The following is a 20,263-nucleotide window of genomic DNA, read 5'->3' on the forward strand; positions in this document are numbered from 1 at the left end:
TATGTTGTCTGTTGCTATGGGTCACCCTAATTGACCTTTGCAAAGTAAAAGTGTAAGGCACTTTTGCCAAGAGATTTTGCAATGTGAAAGTATGTAGTCTTTTTGGCTGATCCATGGTTTCCTCATTCATTTTAGACTGACTCATTCTGGAGTTTTACATGCAAAAGGGAGTTTTATGTGAATATCACATGGGACTGGTGACCCTGGTCCTGATTTTTATCAATAAGAGATAAAAATTAATAAGAGGCAGATGTTGCCTTTTCAGTTGCTGAATGAGTAAGATGTGGCCCAAACCAAACTAATTTCAAAAGCTGGATGGTTGTTCTGAAAATAATAAACTAATTACCCATTAAGTACACAAAAAACCCAACAAAACCTTTTTTCAGCGTCCCCATTCACTCTCCTTTCCATCAAGCTGAATCTCCTCATCTCTAAGAGAAGATAGCAGCGAATATCAATATTTCATAAACAAATGAAAGACTGGGTGGAGGCTAGCATCAGAGTGGCCCTGCAGGGGAGAGTCGATCAATGGTTGGATAGCTCTGCCCGCTAGTGTCTGCCAATCCCAGCTCAGGATAATGCTATTACCCATCAGTCCGAGTAGACCATCGACCAGCCTGCCGCTCTTTGAGTGGACTAATCCAATAAAAAGCATTAAAACATTTGTTCAGTGACACACTGGCTGCAGGTCCAAGCCCAGAGGCTTTTTTCAAGGTGCTGCCTGGATTGAGATTCTGAAGATAAGGTAGTAGTTGTACACATTTTGTAGGCCTTTATAGTTGTATAATATACATTATATCACAAATGTTCTGACCATCAGGAGGCCTGATGAAGGAAGAGAGTGTACAAGAGTTGTGTCAACATAAAGTATTAACTTCATAAACTTTTCTATTACTTGGTATGAAACATGTGACTCTTTCCGGAAAGAGTAATGAATGAGAATTTTAGCATAACATTTATATAACAGCTTTGCAGTTTTTGCACTTTATCAGTAGTCTTTGGTATTGTAGGAAATATGTACTCAGGTATATTCACTTGTTTGATTGTATTATGTCACTTTTCGTGTGGTAGTTTTACTGTTTATGTAACAACAATGTACCCTTAGTTGGTCTTCTGTTTTGGAGGGTGCAGCAGTTTTAAATGCTGGTTTTCATGAGTCAGGTTCTCATTGTAAAGTAAATTATGATTCAGTGTTTTTCAATTTTAAAAAAACACCCTGATAAAGCCTCTTTTCTGTGGACAGCACTTGTCCACTAGGCCAGTAATTTGTCTTGAGGTTATTACATCATCTGAAAGGGAAAATATATATAACATAGTATATATACTGTACAGTATATGGCACCAACTTTTATTATATTAGTGTGACCGGATACAGTTTTTATGTTGTTCTATGCAGGGAAAATAAAATTACATAATAAATAAATTACAGGAATCTGTACATTTTCAAACTACAGCAAACATGAAGGAGCATATAGTAGACCTAATTATAATGATACAACTACTAAGAAGAAGAAGAAGAAGAAGAAGAAGAAGAAGAAGAAGAAGAAGAAGAAGAAGAAGAAGAAGAAGAAGAAGAAGAAGAAGAAGAAGAAGAAGAAGAAGAAGAAGAAGAAGAAGAAGAAGAAGAAGAAGAAGAAGAAGAAGAAGAAGAAGAAGAAGGATACTCAAAAGTGCTGCAGTATTAATAATGTAGAATACACAACATAAAGACAATAATCAGTTAGTTACAATGAAAAACCCTTCCTGATTAAAAAAAGAGAGAGATTTGTGCTGCTCTCAGACGGTTAGGTTGATACACAAGCAATCTGAGTATGTGGGTTGAGGTTTGTGATGTTATCAGCTCTTGGAGGTAGGTAGGAACATGTTTAGGGTTAGGTTTGGGTAGTCTCTGAAGTTGTTGCCAAGGTAACATGAAGGAAAATGTATTACTTGTAATAATGATATGATGTATCTGCAGCTTTGGAAAGGATCGTGAGTGATAGATATGGATGGATGGATATATACATTGAGTGAAAACAGCTTTACAGTTAGTGTGCCTGAATATGACTGGACTGTCTGGGGAATCCATCTGTCAATAACGCTTTTAAATGGAAATCCACTGGGTGGTAAACACGTGTCTCGGCCATCTGAGTGCCTTAAAATTTCCTTCACGTTTTCCAATGCTTCCTTTTCTACTCTGATGCCATCACCATCTGCACCCCCCCCCCTTCAAGGCCCCTCATTGCTACACTCATCTGGTGCAGGAATGCTTTTACATTTTGAAATAAACATCTGTACCTCTTTGTTTAGTGAGATGAAGAAGTGTTAGTTGCAAACCTAATGCGCTTTTTTTCTGCTTCATCAATAACACTCACTAGTGAGTTAGGAGAGCCTGACGTGCAACACTCATGGAGGAGGTGAATTTGAGCATAATCACCCCATGGGAGTGGGAGTGGTATGTGAGTAATAGCGTGAGAAAGAGGAAGTGAAAGAGAGGAAAACCAGAAAACACCATGTCACTGGGTCATTGCCTTAAATGCGTTAATCCCTCAAAATCTACAACAGATCCTCATTAGATTATCAACAAATACAGAGGATCAGATGCAGGAGCAGACTTAATGATATTGAGTCCCTGAGGCAAATACCAGCGTGGACCCCCCACAGAGTGGACCTGTAGGAGCCAACAAAAAGGTGACATTCTGCAGACAATCTGTCCAGACCTGAGAAAAGTATCGTCTCCCATCAAGTCATCCAAGTTAACCAACAAAATGTGTAGTTTGTAACCACTCAACAGAACAACACATATAAAAGTTGTCTAATATTAAGATTGGGCTAAGCATGAAGTTTGGTTTGGGTGGTTAGGCCTATGGAAAGATTGAGTATTGGGTTAAAATAAATATTCAGTTAAAGCTATATATAATCCACAATTTATGCCACCTTCAATTCAATGGTTGTGTTATTTGAAAATGTTTTATGGGATGGTCTTCACTAAAATGACACATGTCTCTATAAATGTTTTAAATGTTGTGTGTCGACATATTTCATTTTGTCATTGAAGTTGAATTTGTAAATGTAAACCGTTACCTTAAATTAAAACAACTACATAGAGATTTATGGGCTCACTTTGTCCTTTTTGAACTACAGCCACCTCCCACTCTCATTAAAAAAGTAACTAAGTAGCTTTTACTCTGAATAAAGCTACTTTTTACTTTTACTTGAGTATATTTTTGGACCAGTACTTGTACTTGTGCTCAAGTAAAATTTCATCAAAGTAGTGATACTTTTACTTGACCACCTCTGCTGAAATGTCACACAATTTCTGCCTTGGCTCCTGTATATGACTGATTTCTATACCTGATAGAGGGCTTTGGACTATGACCATAAACACATCATTTCTGGGCATTTGTTTTGGGAAAAGAGTCTCCATTCACTACGTCCTGATACTGATCATCACTCTGTATTCACTGTTTCTTATTAGTGTTTCTTAAAGTATTTGCCTTTGGCTCTCGGCAATAGTTCAAACACAGATAATATTTGTTTAGTACAATTATATTACATAGCTGTGATGGTTATAGTTATAGCAGCAGATGTGCAGCTGTGGATTCCTTATTGAAAACAAACTGAATATGAAGGGATCTTCATGTCAAATTGTTATATCATGTCTGAGTAGCATATCTACGGACTGACCCAAGTGGGAAAGTAATATGAAAAAACATTTTTGAAACAAAAATATGTCAGCTTGGTTTCCTGTGTCATTGTGCCATCTGGCTGCTATTACCAAAAACAGATGCCTTTGCCTAAATGTACAGCTGCTCATAATGAAATGTAACAAGTAACAAGTGTTTATTAATCTTTGATCTTAGATTTCCAACTAAAATCTGAATTGAATGTCAGAGGAAAATAAGTGAGAACAGATAGTAGCAATTTGATTCTGATTAGACTTTAACTTTAGTTTAATTTTGATTTCAAGCATATTAAAAGAGTGTTTGAGTCCACTCTGTAACTAACACAGAGTGGTTTCTTCTAGCAAAAGTATAAATTTAGCAGGAGGCTGTGTGATGACGATGTGTAACCTCAAAATTCAGGGAGTTTCTGGGAGTTTTCCCCCCAGCAAGTGTATAAATAGTCCCCAAGGCGTATTTGTCTGTCCACAAAACCATTAGTGAATTAAAGGTGTGACCCAAGAAAAAAAAACATGACATTTTTTTCCTGTGACGACTGCAAACATTTCTGCAGTCAGTGCTGTGATATCCTTTAAAATGATAAAACTTGAACTAAATTGTGAACCAATCCACTGGATTCTACTCTATAAATAAACCAATGTATCAAGAAGTTTATTAATATAATTTGAGCATCTTAATTTAATTGAACTACTGTAGTGTGTACGTTTTTGGAGGCTTTCGGTAAATCAGGAGTACAACAATATGACTAAACAAAATGTCTGCCAGCAAGAGTAATTGGATTTCCAATTTACATGAGGCTTAAATGTGGTTTGACTCAGTTGTATAAGGGCAAAGATGGACTCGGGTGAATTTGCCTGAAATCAATAAGCCGCCTTTTCCCAGCCTCTAAACCTTTATCTGTTTCCTGAGATCCAACCTGAGTTTGTATTGATCTGCGTGAGTGACAGATGTGCTTGTATTGAGGTGGTCGGTCGGGCCTTTGGCTGCTGCGGTCATTGTTGTGCATAGAGATCATTGGAGGGTGACTCAGGCTGGTCAAAGTTCACTTTTGTTTGGCATCATAAGGAAACTACACACAGAAACTCAATAAAGAACTGATAGGAAGAGATTAGTGACAAAGTGTTAATGGTCAATGGTACCATAAATGTAAAACAATGATGGGGGTTACTATTATTGAAACTTATTTCTGCCAATAAAACAAAAAAGGACTGCCATAAATTATTAATAGTCAACTGCTGTGTGTAACAGTCTCTGTCCATGATTGTCAACTTTTTGAAAACAGTAACTCTGGCAAGTTTTAAAAGAATAGTACTGTGAATTAAAGGGGAAATTGGGAGTTTTTCTGATGTTTGTCTTTCTTTTCCCTCAGAAATGCCCTTATTCTAAAGTTAGGTTAATTCAGTTTACAGAACTGAGATATGTTGCAAGCAAGGACTTTATAGTCAATGCTTGTGTTGTAGCACAAGATAAGCAATGATAAAAGATCTGTAACTTTCATTTTCCATGAAACTGCCTTTAGAATGAAGTAAGGAAGGACTTTACCTCTGTCCCTGCTGTCCTTTGACGTGTACATACCGAGTGATGCTTGAAGTCTGTCACCATGTACGTCCTGTTCTCTGTGACCTGGAAACATCTGGAGAGGGATGTGGAAAAGCCTGTGTTACTCAAAAAGAAAACTCCACCATCAAATTAAAAACTAGAGAGGTATTCCACGAAAATGTAACTTGTATTTCCCGGTAAATGGGAACTGCTGGTAGTAACATCATCAAAATGCGAAAATTTGACATGGCTGCTTTATTTATCTTCTGGGAGAGTAAAAGCAGCAGAACCAAAAATAAAATCATAAAATATTCACAGCTGCAGTTTTCCTCTCACTCTAAAAGCATTTTTATGTTGACATTTACATTTTAAAGGGATATTAATCTTTCCAGTTGGTTGCCTATGAGATTATATACACACTACACTGATATTATCTCAGTGTTCACAACTCAGCAGGACTTCATCTTTGTTTTAGTTGTATGAAATCCCTTCCTGCCATTTAATCCAATGCAGCTTTGAGGGAAATGTTAACACATGATAATGTTGGCACAAATCAACTTTTTGTCTGCTGTTTGGGGTCAGAGGTGATATCCCTCAATTAAGCATTCATTACACCAGGAAAATACTTTCATTTTTAAACATAAGTTGTATTTAAAGAACCTCTTAGTCCTTCCAGTCCTGCCCACATTTAGTTTCCCATGGGAGTCATCGAAATCCAGCATGACTAGTTATGAAATCCCATTTTTCCCACCAACAACTTTACTATTTATGAAGCAATCTGTCGACACACTGATGTAATAACAAGGCGTGGATGACTACAACATGAAAGAAAATGTCTGTTAGCGGGTCGTTATTGCCAAACATTTCACCTTGTTTGACTGCAGCATCTTGATCAGTGACTACTTTGGATGGTGTGTTAAGATCCAAGATGGTTTATAAAACATATTACATTATGTACAAAGAACATTAAACTGGAACTGAATGAAATTTCCTGGTCTCGCAGCGTCATCAATATTTTGCATCCCTTTAAAACTCTGCCACAGTTAAGTATGTCAGGATCTTTATCTTCTATTATCTTTATCATCTCTTTACATTATAGTGCTCTCTATTTTCTAAGTAAATGATATGCAATTATAAAAAATCCTCACAGTTTGTGCAGTTGACATTTTCAAACTCCCGACCCCTTCCCAGAAAATGTTGCTCACAATCAGCCATGAGATGAGCAACTGGGGTCTTTTCCTGTGAGCTGAAGAGACATCTTGTGGTGAAGAGGAAACACTAGGCAGTGGCCAAGGTCAAAAAGATAAAACGTGGCCAATAGCTTCCTCGGACAAGGAAATCGTTTATCATTTCAGCTTCCAGACACAAACAACAAAGATGACACAACTCTCACTAGACACTCGTACTAGATTAGTCTTCCATCAGCAATATATGGAACATTAGTTAAACACCTCTTTCCATCATTTGTAATAGAAGTAAGGTTTTAATAGAGCGTCAAGCCAATAAAGTGACTGGTCAGATCAATCACTTTTCTACAGCACTAACATAAAAGTTACCATCCTATTATTGTAAAATGAACACACATTTTCAGTGAGGGCTCAACACATTTGTAATATTTGTGTAATCCACTATCCTCAGAAAATAGTGCATCAAAACATGGACATCAAAAAACAAAATCATGCTGAGTAAAGGCAGACAGAACAGCAGCTAGATGCACTCAAAGCTTTATGCTCTTCTTTCCACAGCTGGTTATCATTATCTCACATATTTTACCCACATTTCCACCTGGTGAGCCTGGACCCACACACAACAAAGGCATTGCTTTTTTACAAATTCAACACTTTCCATTAATACCAGAGTGAGCGCTTTTTTTAATAGGCTGTGTGTTGTTTGTTCACTCTCAAGCTTCAAAAGTTGGTGCAGTATGTGTGTAAGGTTTTTGCAGATAATTTTCTGCCAGTATAAAAGAGCTTTGGTTCTTTAGAAAGATCTGTTTGGAAAACAAACACACAGCACAACAGCCATAGAAAGCGAGTGAGTACTTCCAACTGGGTGACGTCGTGCTCAGGCCTCGACAGTGTGTGTTTACCAGCGCCGACCTGTACCACCCATCCGGCTACATACTGTAGAGTCTCTGCGAAAGCTCATCTCTATTTTCTGATGGTTGCAAATAAGTAAAGTGTGAGATGTGACAGTGGGATGACACAGGAAAAAGGCGGTGGCGGACGAGCTCTGCCCAGCTAACCAGCATCAATTTGCCGTGAACGTCCCTCCCTGCTCTTCCTGTTGTTGCCTCTTTATGATCCATTAAACAGCATAGGCTAGTTGACAGTGACATGGGTCTGTGTGTGTGTGTGCTTTATTAAGCACAAAGGACATGAGTGAGCTCTGACTGTCATGGTGTTCACTCAGAAACACAGACTGTCTTTCACTGGACGGCACTGTGACGGACTGATTCTGAAAGTGCTGCCCCTGCAGGGCAAATGCCCCTCTTTGCAATGCTTGAATCCAGAGTCCAATAGCTTTTCATCACTAATTATCAGATTCAGAGTGAAGTAGGTCAACATTCAACAAATCCTCTCACATTTTCATTTGGTAACTAACCAGTAATGTTTGGTTATTTGGGAAACTAACTGTGCTGTGAATCTGAACTTGTTGTGAACAGAACGAGCTGATTTAGGATTTAAAGTGTGCACAGTCTCACACAAGTTGGAGGAACCAGTGAAGTAGCCATGGCAACCGTGTTCGAGCCACAACAAGAGGGGTTTTGTCCTAATGGGTCACTTTGCTGAACCCTACTGTGACTGGCCTCTTTTTTTTTTTAAATTCTCTTTCTCATTGTTTATACTGTTTTTAATCTCTGTGCGCTCCTCTCTCCCTCTATATCATCTTTGTTACACATAAACACACAAAAACACAAACCAGTCACCATTTTTCCCAGGGTGCATGGTGTACAGGATGTTATCTGTGTCAGTGCCGGCCCCTCATCCATCTGAGTGGGTTTCTGAGGAATGCTGGAACGGGATGGAGGAGTTCCAAAGGGGGAGTGACGAGATAGAGAGAGAGAGAGAGAGGCAGCCACTGGGAGAGAGAGAGAGAGAGTGTATATATACATCCCAAGGAGCCTGGTGCTCACAGGCACAACTGGACTACTGGATAACTGGATTGTAGCCCACTGGATATTTACCTAAAACGGTGAGTTTTTTTCTTATTTTCTGCTTTAATTGTTTATTCAGCATCTCTCTCATTAACTTCACTGCTTTCTTTTTTTTCTTGCGAAAATGAGAAATTGAAGAAAGTGAGGAAGAAAGTGAGGAAGACAGACAGACAGACAGACAGACAAACAAGAAAGAAAGAAAGAAAGAAAGAAAGAAAGAAAGAAAGAAAGAAAGAAAGAAAGAAAGAAAGAAAGAAAGAGAAAACAAAAGTCAATATTTCATTTGATTTGTTCAGCTTTTCTGACCTTTATTGGAGTTGACCTGTCTTAAGAGCATTGGGGGCTGTTTTCTGTAAAGTCCTCTATTTTTGTTTTGATTTGGGGTTTTTCCAACTGAAAAATGGCATTTCAGAGGTATAAATGAGTCCTTTGGGGGATCTGGTCTTGTTAAGGACTTGTGTACGTGGTCTCTAGCATATCACACTGGAAAGGGAAGCCAGTGTCTGAAGTGCTGTGTGGGACTCGCCTTTTTTCCCTTTGACAAAAATATATTTCACCTTAAAAGAAGACCAACTTTTTATTTTTAATTGTTGTTTTACAAGGAAAGATATTTTCAAGCACAAAACCAACAAAATTACCCAGTAAGTATTTTTCTTTCAGTGTTTTTTCCTCCTTTAGATTAGAATGATATTTCATTATTTTATGTCATTACAAATTCAAATTTGAAATGTGCACTTTTTGTTATTTTCAGCATCTGGTTCACATGGAAATGTAGAACAAAAATGTAAAAGACACTGATGGCATGTGACTGAATAAAGTCAATCTAATTAGTGTAGTGATAGGAAAGGCTGTAAAATGACACCACTGATCTCATAACTGCAGCAATTATCAGTAAGCCCATGTTTTGTGCTTACATGTAAACAAGTATTTGCCTCTTTTCATGTAAACCCCCCTAAAAACATATTTGCATGTGTTTGGTTGAATTTACATTAGAGACAGTAATGAGGAGAGAAGTGTTACTGCATTGTTGAACAAGTGCATTGGTGGGGGTTTTCTTCTCTCAGACCTGGGTGTGCCTTTTTTTCTGAACTGGATACGGGCTCCAGGGGATGGGAATTAAGTTAGCTCATGTCTCTTGAGTATTTTACATAGAAAATCATGCTATCGTTACCAAAGTAAATTCCCCTTTTTCCCATGTTGTGAACATCTGTGTTTACTTTGGCTTTTGGCTATTGTTACAGCAGTAAAAAAGTGACATCCCAGAGGGCAGTACTGCAATATTGCACAATACGTCATGCCACAATTCATGAGTACACATTCTATGTTTGATATTTGCTCTGAACTGCCATCATGTGTGCCTGGTTTGTGTACTTTCTTGAGCTTTTTTTATTTTTAATATGTGTCATTGCCACCAAGGCTTAAAACAAGTCACTGTCATTTACTGAAGCTCTGAGGGTGTGGCATGAAACTGGATGCCTACATGTGATGACATGACCTGCTATTTGCTTTGTTGTAGTAGGGTTTTGTTTGCCAGGTAAATGTCCTGTGAGAAAAATGACTTCATGCCAGCTAATTATATCTGCTTTGCTAAATTTAACTGAAAAATAAATTACCTGTCCTAAAATCACATGATAATGATCTTTACAAGGGTTTTATGTCTCTTCTTCTTTCAGGTACCAGCAAAGTGTCTGGCTGTGGAAAAACCCCATTTTATTACTAAGTGTGAATTAGATAAAAAGTAAAGATGAGCAGTGTGGCAAATTGGCTCGTCCAGAACAGGGACAAGATCGAGAAAGGTGTGGAGATCATGGGGCAAGCTTCTGAAGTGCTTGCTTCCACTGTGGGCCAGCTTCACCCTGTCTTGGAGGCTGTGTTCGTGGCTTCAGCCGAGCTACTCAGCAACCCGGACAGCAAAGAGTCTCGTTACATGCAGCAGCAGTTCGACAAGGTCAACCAGAAACTCGAGGGGATCCAAGATGAGATTGACAAAATTGCACTGGAGCTGCAGAGGACGTCGATGAACAAGCAGAACTTTGATCGAGAGGCTCAGATGCTCAGCCAGTATGAAAAGTTCCAGGACTTTGTCAACGCCAAGCCAAAGTTCAAGGAGAAGAAGATGGAGAAGTTCCTCAGCCATTACGAGAACACCGATGGCGATTTGAACTTGGACGCCCTTTACAATGCTGTCACTGGGGAGAACACCTCAGGAGACCCTATGCTGGAAACAGTAGTCACCACAGAGCAGAGAGGCAGAAGGGCAGTTGAAGATTTCTGCGCCCGGCTGAAAAAGCTCTTTGTGGTCGGCATTATTGCTGTTATGGGCCATTCTGCACTCAAGGAAGGAGTAGTCGGGGAGGAGATGGTGAAGAAGTGGCAAGAGCGGATGGAGGATGTGGAGAAACGAATGAAAGCAGCTGTGGATGACTGCACAGACAATTTTGCAGTTCAAGCCAAGCTGGATATGGAGCACCTAGTTCAGGAGAACCCCGGCACAGTCAGCTCCGACTTCACCAAAACCCTTCTGGATTCACTCGCTAAGAAATACGATTGGGTGAACTGGTCTGTCAGGGCCTTCAGTGACAGGGAGCGCATTTTCTTTTTCAACTGGCTGGCAGGAAAGAAGTACCATGGAAGTGGTGGAGCCAACTGGTTTGACATTTTGACCAAGACCAAGATCAAAGTGGTGATCTCTTTCTGCAGTAACCCCAAGCCCATTGACAAGAGTAAGATCAGGGAGCAGATTGAGCAGCAGAAGCTAAAGGGCAACATGATGGCAGTGGCTCTTAATTTGAACAAGGAATTCCCCAACTGCCTGGTCCACGCTGTCAGCCATTATAAAGACGTGGTGGAGACCAACAACTTTGATGTGGAATGTTATTACTATGGGAAACACAAAAGAGCGTACCTGTGTATCCACCCAGAGTAGGCTCAAAGAGTAATGTAAAGTGTAGCTGCGTGTGGGAGGATATGAGCTACAGATACATTAATGAATGTCTTCACAGAATCCTGGAAATGCTTTCATAGAAATATAGAAAACTATTCATAAATATTGTCTGTGCTGATGCATAATCTGCTCTTTTTGGGTTCTGGTTTGTGAATCATTTTCTAACTCTTTTGATTTTTTATTCTTATTCTGTATCTTTCCTCAGCTGATGATGATACCACAGCTTGAGGGTGTTATAGAAATTTCAGAGCCATACATACATCTCTATGCCAGCTTCTCTTTACTGTTATGAAACATATAATGATTTTTACCGGGGCTGGGTGATAGGACGATTGAGAGATGATATCAGTGTGTCAGTCTCCAGAGACTTTGCCATGCCGGGTACCCTTTCCCAGTCGGTGTGTAGGACCAATGTATGCAATGTTGTTAATCAAACAGCAGGACTGATTTAAGGTGTCAATGGATTTGTAATGTGAGGACATACCCTGATTTGTCCATTTGGATTTGAATTTTTTTGGTTATTTTGACTTTCACAGTTCATCCTTGAACAAACAAGTAACTGGACCTTGAGTGGAGATTGTTTTTGTTTCCAACATCGAAAAGGAACTGTCATGTAACACATTTAAATGAATACTTGATTGACACCGCTCTGATACAGCCTGGAGATGGTTAGCGTAGCTTAGCACTGTAATGGTAATTTCAACTTATTTGTAAAATACCCAACCTCCCACCTTCTCACCAAGATATCAGACTTTTAAATTCCTTTGCATTTCTACTACCTGAGACACCCATTCAAACCCATGTGTATTTTAAATTGTGTTGACTAGACCTCTTAATTTCACACTTCAGGGGGTCGGTGCTGATACCTGCGAAAGACAAAAGAGTGTGGAATCACACCATAGGTAAGAGGCCGACCCCACAGCAGACAAAGGACGTTAAACAGCTAGCTGGGTCTCTATTGTTTTTAGGCTTTACGCCAAGCAAAGCCAACCATCTCCTGCCTCTAAATCCATATTTAAGGGACAGAAATGAGAGTAGTGTCAATCTTCTCAGTTAGTGAATGAACTTAATCCCCAAAAATGACCAAAAAACATGGATCAGAAGACCTGAGGTACTCAGAATAGTGGAAAGCTGCTGATGAAGACTGTGTGATATGATCAAAAGCTCCAGAACAAGCAAGCAATTTGACGTTGTTGTTTTTTTTTTTATTGTTTACTTGATTCTTTAATTGTTTCAATTTCTTTTCCAACAAAAATGTACCATCTATACATCATATATATCAAAATAAATAGTATACTATAGAAGGTTTTCTTCTTATTGACCTCTGCTTCATATAAATGTGCAAAAAGAAATCTATTTTAATATTTGTGGTTTTGGTGCAATACTTCACTGCCAATCTTCATTAAAATACTTATGTATATTTTACTTGTATTTGTAATAAACAACAACATATGAATATTTTTGTCATCATCATCATCATCATTAGGCTACTCCGTTTTTTTACTCATATAAAAACAGTCAATGAAATTATGACTAAGAAAGGAGGCATAATCTGCTGGCTGTATCTCTAGTCAGAACAAATTCAAATAACCTCCTGCAGCAGTTAATGCTTTAATAACGTGGCATTATTTGACAAATGGGTGGAGGTTGATCTTTAACAACCTATTATGTTCATAACTTTTTTTTTTCTACCACCCAAGTTTTTTTTGTTTTTTTCTGTCTGACTGGGTGTGCCTCTTGTCTGTAATATGAGAGCCACATGACCAATAGGAAAGACAAACAGCCTGCAAGTTAGTGTGTTTCTTCCGCAAACTTTTTTAAGGTGAGTTCATTTCTGTTAAAATTATGTCTCATTGTGGACAGACACAATTATGTTAACTACGTGGTAATGATAGGACACTTTAAAAGGACATGATCGATTCTTCTTTATCGACTTCACTTCACAAGTCTCTCGTTACATAATCGAGCATTTTTCCTCTTTGACGCAGCGTAATGGTATTTAATATCGAGTGCACTTTCATATTTTTTTGTTAACGCAGCTTCATTTAATAAAGTGAAGTGGCTGATTAGAAGCAATCTGCACATTTTAATGCAGATAAAACAAAAACGATCTACTTTTATGGGCGTTGTTTGCCAAGTGTGGTGCCACCGCTTCACTTTTTTCCAGGAAGTGCCCAACTTTGTAAAAGGCGTGTTATCCACTTGTGTTGCTGCGTTGTTATAAAAACCTAATCTGTGGCGTTAACCTGCGATGTTTGTTTGGCTTTCTATCCTTCGGCTGTAAAATGATACAATTAGAGCCCTTGAACACGCACTGATCGATACATTTTCCATTAAGAGGGCGCATTAACAGAGGGTTTAGTTGTCCTCGGTCAGCTGTGGGAGGGAAGGAGGGAGGGAGGGTTTGGTCATCTCTCCAGTCAGAAGAAGCTCCAGCGTTAACAGAAATGCAACCAACTTTTTCAGAGCCATTCTCTATTTTCTGTCTGAAATATATGGCAGCATGCACATGATGTGTTTCAATTCAGAGTTGTTTGGTTTGTATCATAATCACCAATGCTGTTAAACACAATTATGTTCATAAAATGTGATGTAATGATCATGTTTTCAGTGTGTGCTGTTTGCAATCAGTACATTTCATAAAACTGTATATTAGTAGTGATGGAAAAAGTACTAATACCATGAAGTAACATACTCTTATTGTACAAGTAAAAGTCCTGCATTTAAAATGTCACATTACAAAAATAAGAAAAGTATTATCAGCAAAATGTATGTTATCAAAATTAAAAGTACTGCAGAAAGGTGAACACTGACTGATATTGAATTTTGCATTATCCGTGTGTGTGTTCATCATGTTACTGTTGTAGCTGCTTGAGATGGAGCTAGTTTTTAGGTAGTTTAGTCCAGTGGTTCCCAACCTAGGGGTCCTAGGCCCCCTCCAAAGAGTCATTACATAAATCTGAGGGGTGAGATGATTACTGGGGTAGGACTTTTTTTCAAATCCTTCTTCAGATCTTACATTTTTGTGAAATAATGGATTATTGTGCATATATGGTCCTCAAACACTATTTGAATAACCATCTGAGAAGTTTAGAGGGAAATCTCGATGTGTTCGAAGTGCAAACAACTTATAAACATCTGAAACATGACAAGAAGCCCCAGCTAGACAGGCTGGGCTTTTTGTAAGGGGTTAAAATCCAAAATGGCTGGAATGTACAAGATTGACGGTGTAAATGTAAACATGATGTGGAAATACTCAGGTGAAGTACAAGTAGCCTACTTCAAAACTATGCAGTTACTTTGCACAACTATATGTCACAGCATATTGGCCGAAGTGGAAATCTGAGTTTTTATGCTTGTGCAGGCATCCATATCTCTGTTATGTGAACTGTAGATACACCTCTAGCTCTTTGTCTCTGAAAATGTGATTTCTTCTCTCACTTTTATGTTTGAATTGTCTGTGTGAAGGTGCTTTACATGCACTCAGAGTGCAGTTACACATCCCATGGGACCCAGAGAAAGAGAGAGAACAACAGAGGAAAACAGGAATCACAGTTTTAACATGGTCAAATCAAATGAGACACAGTAACTGTAAAAGCTTTAACATCCGGCTGGAATTTCTTGTACTTTCTTGTTTTTGTTCTCAAGTCTTAGAAGGAAATTACTCAAATATCACAACTATACCAGTTTTAAAGATATGTAGTTGAGAGTCAAAAGCTCGTTCTCAAGGAATTGTTTGATGTGTTGGGAGATATGCTGATTGGCGTCTTTTGCAGAAAGATGAGACTATTGATGCCACTCGCTGTAATGCAAATATAAATCCAGTGTAGTTCACTTAATTTAGCACAAAGATTGACTACAGGGAGGGACAGCTATCCTATCCTAATTAACATGTTACACCTCATTTGCTTAATCCAGATTAAAATACCAAGTTTGAGTTCAATGGTGGGGGGGGGGGGGGTCTCTGCCTCTAGCCAAGAAGCCCCCCCCCCAAAAAAAAGACAAGATGTCATTTTTACTCTGACTTTTGTAAACAAGCAACACATTAGGAATATATGTGGTCTTTATGCTAAGATAAGCTAATTGTCTCTCATTCATTTTTACTGTAATGACATGAAAGTGTTCTCTTCATCTGACCTCTCACCAAGAAAATTAATATGCATATTTCCTAAAATATTCTAATAACTATTCCTTTATTTGTACACACACCTAAAACAGGATATCTTTAGTCTAACCTGTATATCAGTGTTGGAATTCAATCAATCTAGTCTAGTCTCCATTTTGTCTGTGGAGGATTCCAGATGTGCAGAGGTGTGCGATACATTGAGCTATCCTCTGCAGTCGAGTGAGACAAACCCCCTTGGGACAGACCTTAGCAGGGAGACGAATGAGCTGACTGATTATTTTCCATTGTCTTGTTGCTGTGGTAACCTGCTGAGTTACACTGGAAAACGCACCCTTGCCCAGCAAGTTTAACCTCTTCCACTTAATCACTTCCCACGCTCGCTGACTGGGCTGGCTGAAGGAGAAGCAGCAGTTTCTCCTTCAGCCAGCCAAAATAAAATACACAATTGAAAACAACACTGGACAACACTGTGAAGGTCAGAAACCTGTGTAAAAACATGTGTAGACATGTCCCTTTTTTGTCAGTGGATGAGTGTACAGTGATTATGCACCAAAATTTCATTACCTGAATTTTCCATTTTTTCCTAAAGGACTTGCCTGAACATGCCCAAGAAGACAGACTGTGATGATCACACAGTCACCACAGTTTCAGTTTGATTTCTCTGGCTTCTAGCCCTTTGGAGGAAGATTAAGATTCCTCAAGTGAAATGAATGTCAGGCAGGGAGACAGGAGGTCATGTCCTCCGTATCAGTAATCACCCAGGATCACAGAAAACGTCTTTTATAATATTTTGTGTGTTAGTATTTTGTATATTTTTACCACTGAGATCAATTATTTACCCTCCAAATGAAAATGTAACATTGTCTTAGTACATTGTGTGTAGAGTAACAACACTTGGACGATACAACCCGACTCAAACACCACTTATTGAAGAAGAATAGCTCTTCCCGTGACATTTTAAAGGCGTTAATTGGTGGATTTTGTTTTGAGCCAGCTTGTTTTCCCTTGTTCCCAGTAGCCTGTTAGCTTAGCATAGCATAAACAGACATTTAATGAGGGGGAAACAGCTAGCTTGGCTCTGTCCAAAGGAAACAAAAATCAGTTTACCAGCACTTCTAAATCTTACACATTAACACATAACATTTTTATGTCTCAGGTTTGTTACAGATTAAAAAGTAACCTATAAGGGGTTAATTAGTGACCTTTTAAAGGGGTTATCTTTAGCTTTTCCCTTAAGTTTACTATTGACATTATTAACAGACTAGTTGAGTGGCTCTAAATATTTCAAGCACATCATTCTCACAATTTTAATCTACACTGTTGTCATTTTTCTATTTTAAAAATATGAGTCCAGTGAAAAAGTGTTGTTCCATATTGTGTTTATATTACATAACAAAGTCAGTGTGTTGTTTATTAACAGCTTTTTGCCATCCTCACTGTCCACAATGTGTTTTTTGTGATTTCCCTGCAGTAAACATACACTTAACATACAGTTCATCTCAGACCTGTCATCCGTCACTGCTGAATTCCCTTTGCGTTGTTGACTCATTGCTAACTGGGTGTGGCCAGCAGTCAGCACTGAAGCTCACTTGACTGTTTCTCTCTTTCCTTATCAGTTTCTGCTGTGTTGTAAGAGAAGCAAGAGATCAGGCCATAGTTCAACGACAGTGGAACAGAGCTGTAAGTAAACCAAGGAAACATTACACTTTTAAGCTAAAATGGGTGACACTTTCTCCACTTTATTTAAACCTCAGTTTGTATTGTGCTCTGAACTTAAAAGTAGCTTAAATATTAACAAAAGGAATCATTTTGACTGTCTTTCCTCTTGTTAGAAAAGTCCGAGCAACATCAGCAAACATGGCAGACCAACTACAAAAGCTCATAGCAGACAGGAAGAACGTGGTGGAGAACGTGATGGAAGTGTTTGAGCAGGGCGCTGAAGTAGTGGCCAGTATCGCTGGTGATCTCTTCCCTGTTTTCTCCATCGCTGCCCCCATTGTTAAACTGGCTCTAGACAACGTGGAGAGCAAAGAGGCTGCGTTCATGAAGGAGCAGTTCCAGAAGGTCCGTGAGCGTCTGGAGGTGGTCTCGGAGGAGATTCAGCGGATCAACGATGAGATCAAGAAAAGTGGGGTTGATGCTACGTATTTCTCAGTGGAGGAAAACATCACAAATCAGTTCAGGAAGTACATGGACATCCTCAACGCCAAACCTAAGTTCAGGGAGGTCAAGAAGAAGCTTTTCTTGGAACATTTTGCCAAGACTGGCGGGGACAAAAACCTGAACACCCTCTACAACGCCGTGACGGGAGATAACTTCTCTGGGGAGTCCGTGCTCGAGATCACCCTGAACTACGAGGAGAAAAGTCGCCGGGCGATGGAAGACTTCTGCGCCAGGCTGAAGAAACTGTTCTGCATCGGGCTCATCGCGCTGTTGGGTCACGCTGCTCTAAAGGAGTATGGCGAGGAGGAGGAGCTACTGAAAGACTGGGGTGAGAAGATGAAGGCTGTCCAGGATAAAATGAATGCTGTGATCGAAGACTGCATCGTCAGCTTCCCCAAACAGGCTGAGCTGGAGTCCCGTCGACTGGTGAGGGACCAGGGGAACTTAAGCAACCAGCAGCTAGCTGATGCTCTCATAGAGAAACTAAAGAAGAAGTATGACTGGGTGGGCTGGTCTGTGCGTGTTTTCAGGTCCCCTTCAGGTCTGTTCACAAACAAGAAGGATTTCCACTGCTGCACAGGGAAGAGTCGCTTCCAGGTCCCTTCATCGGATGAGAAACTTAATGTTGTGGTGTCCTACAGCTCCTCCTCTGAGCCTGTGGATGAGAATCACATCCAGCAACTGATCGAGAGTCAGAAGAAAGTCACAGTGGTGAGTGTTGCAGAGCTGTTGTTTGAGAAGCTGCCCGGCTCCTGTGTGGTCCACACAGTCAAAACCAGCAAAGACCTGGCCTGCTGCTGGAGCTTCTCCGCTGAGCTGCACTACTGGCAGGAGCACAAAAACTTCTACGTCTGTGTTCACTCTGCTTAAAGAATCATGCACTCAAAAAGTCACTCATCCTATATGTATGGGAAACTTCATATTTGCACCAAAAAAAAGCACCACTGCTGCCTATCTGCTTGCCTTTTCACAGAATGTGCCTTAACTGCCCCTCACTGATAATCTTTTATAACTGAGTTGGCCTCTTTTCCTCATGCTTGCTCCTGCAGACATGAGGAGCATCCATAAGAAACCAACATAAACTATTATTTAACTAACAGTAATGTCTTTTCTGATCCCTGCAGCCATGCTTTGCTCATTTTTCAAAGCAGACACAAGTGCTGACCACTTGGTTTAGGCTGCATTATATTCTAATGTCTCTTTTTGTTAGGAAATTGGTTGATTTTAAAATGAAAATTTGGCATAACATCTAAATCTTAATTTTATTTAGCCTTTATAAATTTCAGAGGGAAGCAGTTGTTTTGTTACAAGGTGGACGTGTCCAATTTGTTTATTTATAGAATCCAGCTGTCATATGGAGATTATGCCTCTCTGGTAGTGATAAGCAATGACCTCACCCTGTTGAGGACGTGCACACCAAAGCCACGGCAGAAAAGGTCTCCAGATTTACAGAGACTGAGACAGAAGCCTTAAAATCCTCATTCTGACTTATTTTCTTGTATTCATCTGACCAAAAGTAGTAAACCCTGTTACTAGCTGCTGTACAGACCACATTCAGTTCAAACATGGTGCAAATGGCAGTGCAGCATTCAGGGCTGAACAATCCTGTTTAGCTGAAAAATGAAGAATGGCGACAATAAAACTTTATTTACACAGCAGCACTTTGTTTACATACAGATACTTAGCATAGCTATTCCTGTGTTACATCTGTGTCTGTGCAACACAAACTGGAATCTTGTACCTTCTCAAAACCCTGAACTTCACTTATTATGTTTTTTTTTTTTAATCCAAGAGTTAGTTGGAATTTTATTTTAGACATTATAAATCTTAACATGTGGATTTGGGATCTTCTTACGATGTGATTTTGATCAAAGTTTGCATAATGTGACCATGACAGGTGTTTGGAGGTATGTTAACACCACATTGTGAGAGCAAAAATACATCATGGAGACATTACACTTGTATATCACTGACATGTTTTGGGTTTTTTTTTAATATATTTTGTGTGATATTGTAAACCACTGTAACCTGTTCTGTGTGTTTCTTCTTTGTTTGTCTTGTTTATATGTTATTGCCAAAGTTTGAGTTGATAATTGAAAAATGAATTTATCTTCTGACCAAAATATGCCCTATATTTACTGTATAAGTACTGATGGAAATGTTTATGTTGCACACCTGTTATATAATATTTGCATATCCACACAGCATATTAGATGGGTTATCAGTGTCTCTGATTCATATACTTTTGGTACACCAAAGCAATGAATGTAGAAAAACTTTTAAATAAAATCTACAGTGCATCATTTTTTGTTTGTTTGTATATTTTTGTGAATAACTTTGGATGAGAATCACAGTTGCAGTGTGACTGTTTATTATAGTTATTATAAATATGTCATATACTTAGTTTTTGGATGATTTGTTATGGCTTTGTGGTGGGCTGTTAAAAGTAAAATGAGAATAAAAAACTGCAGGAATTTAAATCCATATAAGCTGCTATCAATAACTAACAAAAACATCTGATATTAATTAAGAAATGTGTCATTTATGTATTTATTTTTCAAAACAAGCACATATGACAGATGCTGCTAATATTTGTGGTTAATCTTTGAAAACATTTATTTATCTACAGTAAATGTATGCCATGCATGCATCATACAAATACATTTTTATCT

General features: G+C 38.9%; 2 protein-coding genes across 2 annotated transcripts; both read left to right on the plus strand.

Annotated features, from left to right (window-relative positions):
• The first annotated feature begins 8,321 nt into the window (after nt 1-8,321).
• Nucleotides 8,322-12,486, plus strand: rpz5 (rapunzel 5). Its single transcript, XM_053327878.1, has 2 exons — nt 8,322-8,396; nt 10,032-12,486. Exon 2 carries the CDS (start codon nt 10,103-10,105, stop codon nt 11,282-11,284), a length of 1,182 nt encoding a protein of 393 aa, XP_053183853.1. The 5' UTR covers nt 8,322-8,396; nt 10,032-10,102; the 3' UTR covers nt 11,285-12,486.
• A 507-nt stretch (nt 12,487-12,993) lies between these two features.
• Nucleotides 12,994-19,874, plus strand: rpz4 (rapunzel 4). Its single transcript, XM_053327879.1, has 3 exons — nt 12,994-13,124; nt 17,045-17,108; nt 17,261-19,874. The coding sequence occupies exon 3, from the start codon at nt 17,286-17,288 to the stop codon at nt 18,459-18,461; it is 1,176 nt and encodes a 391-aa protein (XP_053183854.1). The 5' UTR covers nt 12,994-13,124; nt 17,045-17,108; nt 17,261-17,285; the 3' UTR covers nt 18,462-19,874.
• The last annotated feature ends 389 nt before the right edge of the window (nt 19,875-20,263 follow it).

This window comes from Scomber japonicus, chromosome 10, assembly GCF_027409825.1.
Source record: "Scomber japonicus isolate fScoJap1 chromosome 10, fScoJap1.pri, whole genome shotgun sequence".
Classification (NCBI taxonomy): domain Eukaryota; kingdom Metazoa; phylum Chordata; class Actinopteri; order Scombriformes; family Scombridae; genus Scomber; species Scomber japonicus.

What these genes read in the sequence shown, in the direction of transcription:
- rpz5 (XM_053327878.1), top strand. Translation starts at nt 10,103, where the DNA reads ATGAGCAGTGTGGCAAATTGGCTCGTCCAGAACAGGGACAAGATCGAG.
- rpz4 (XM_053327879.1), top strand. Translation starts at nt 17,286, where the DNA reads ATGGCAGACCAACTACAAAAGCTCATAGCAGACAGGAAGAACGTGGTG.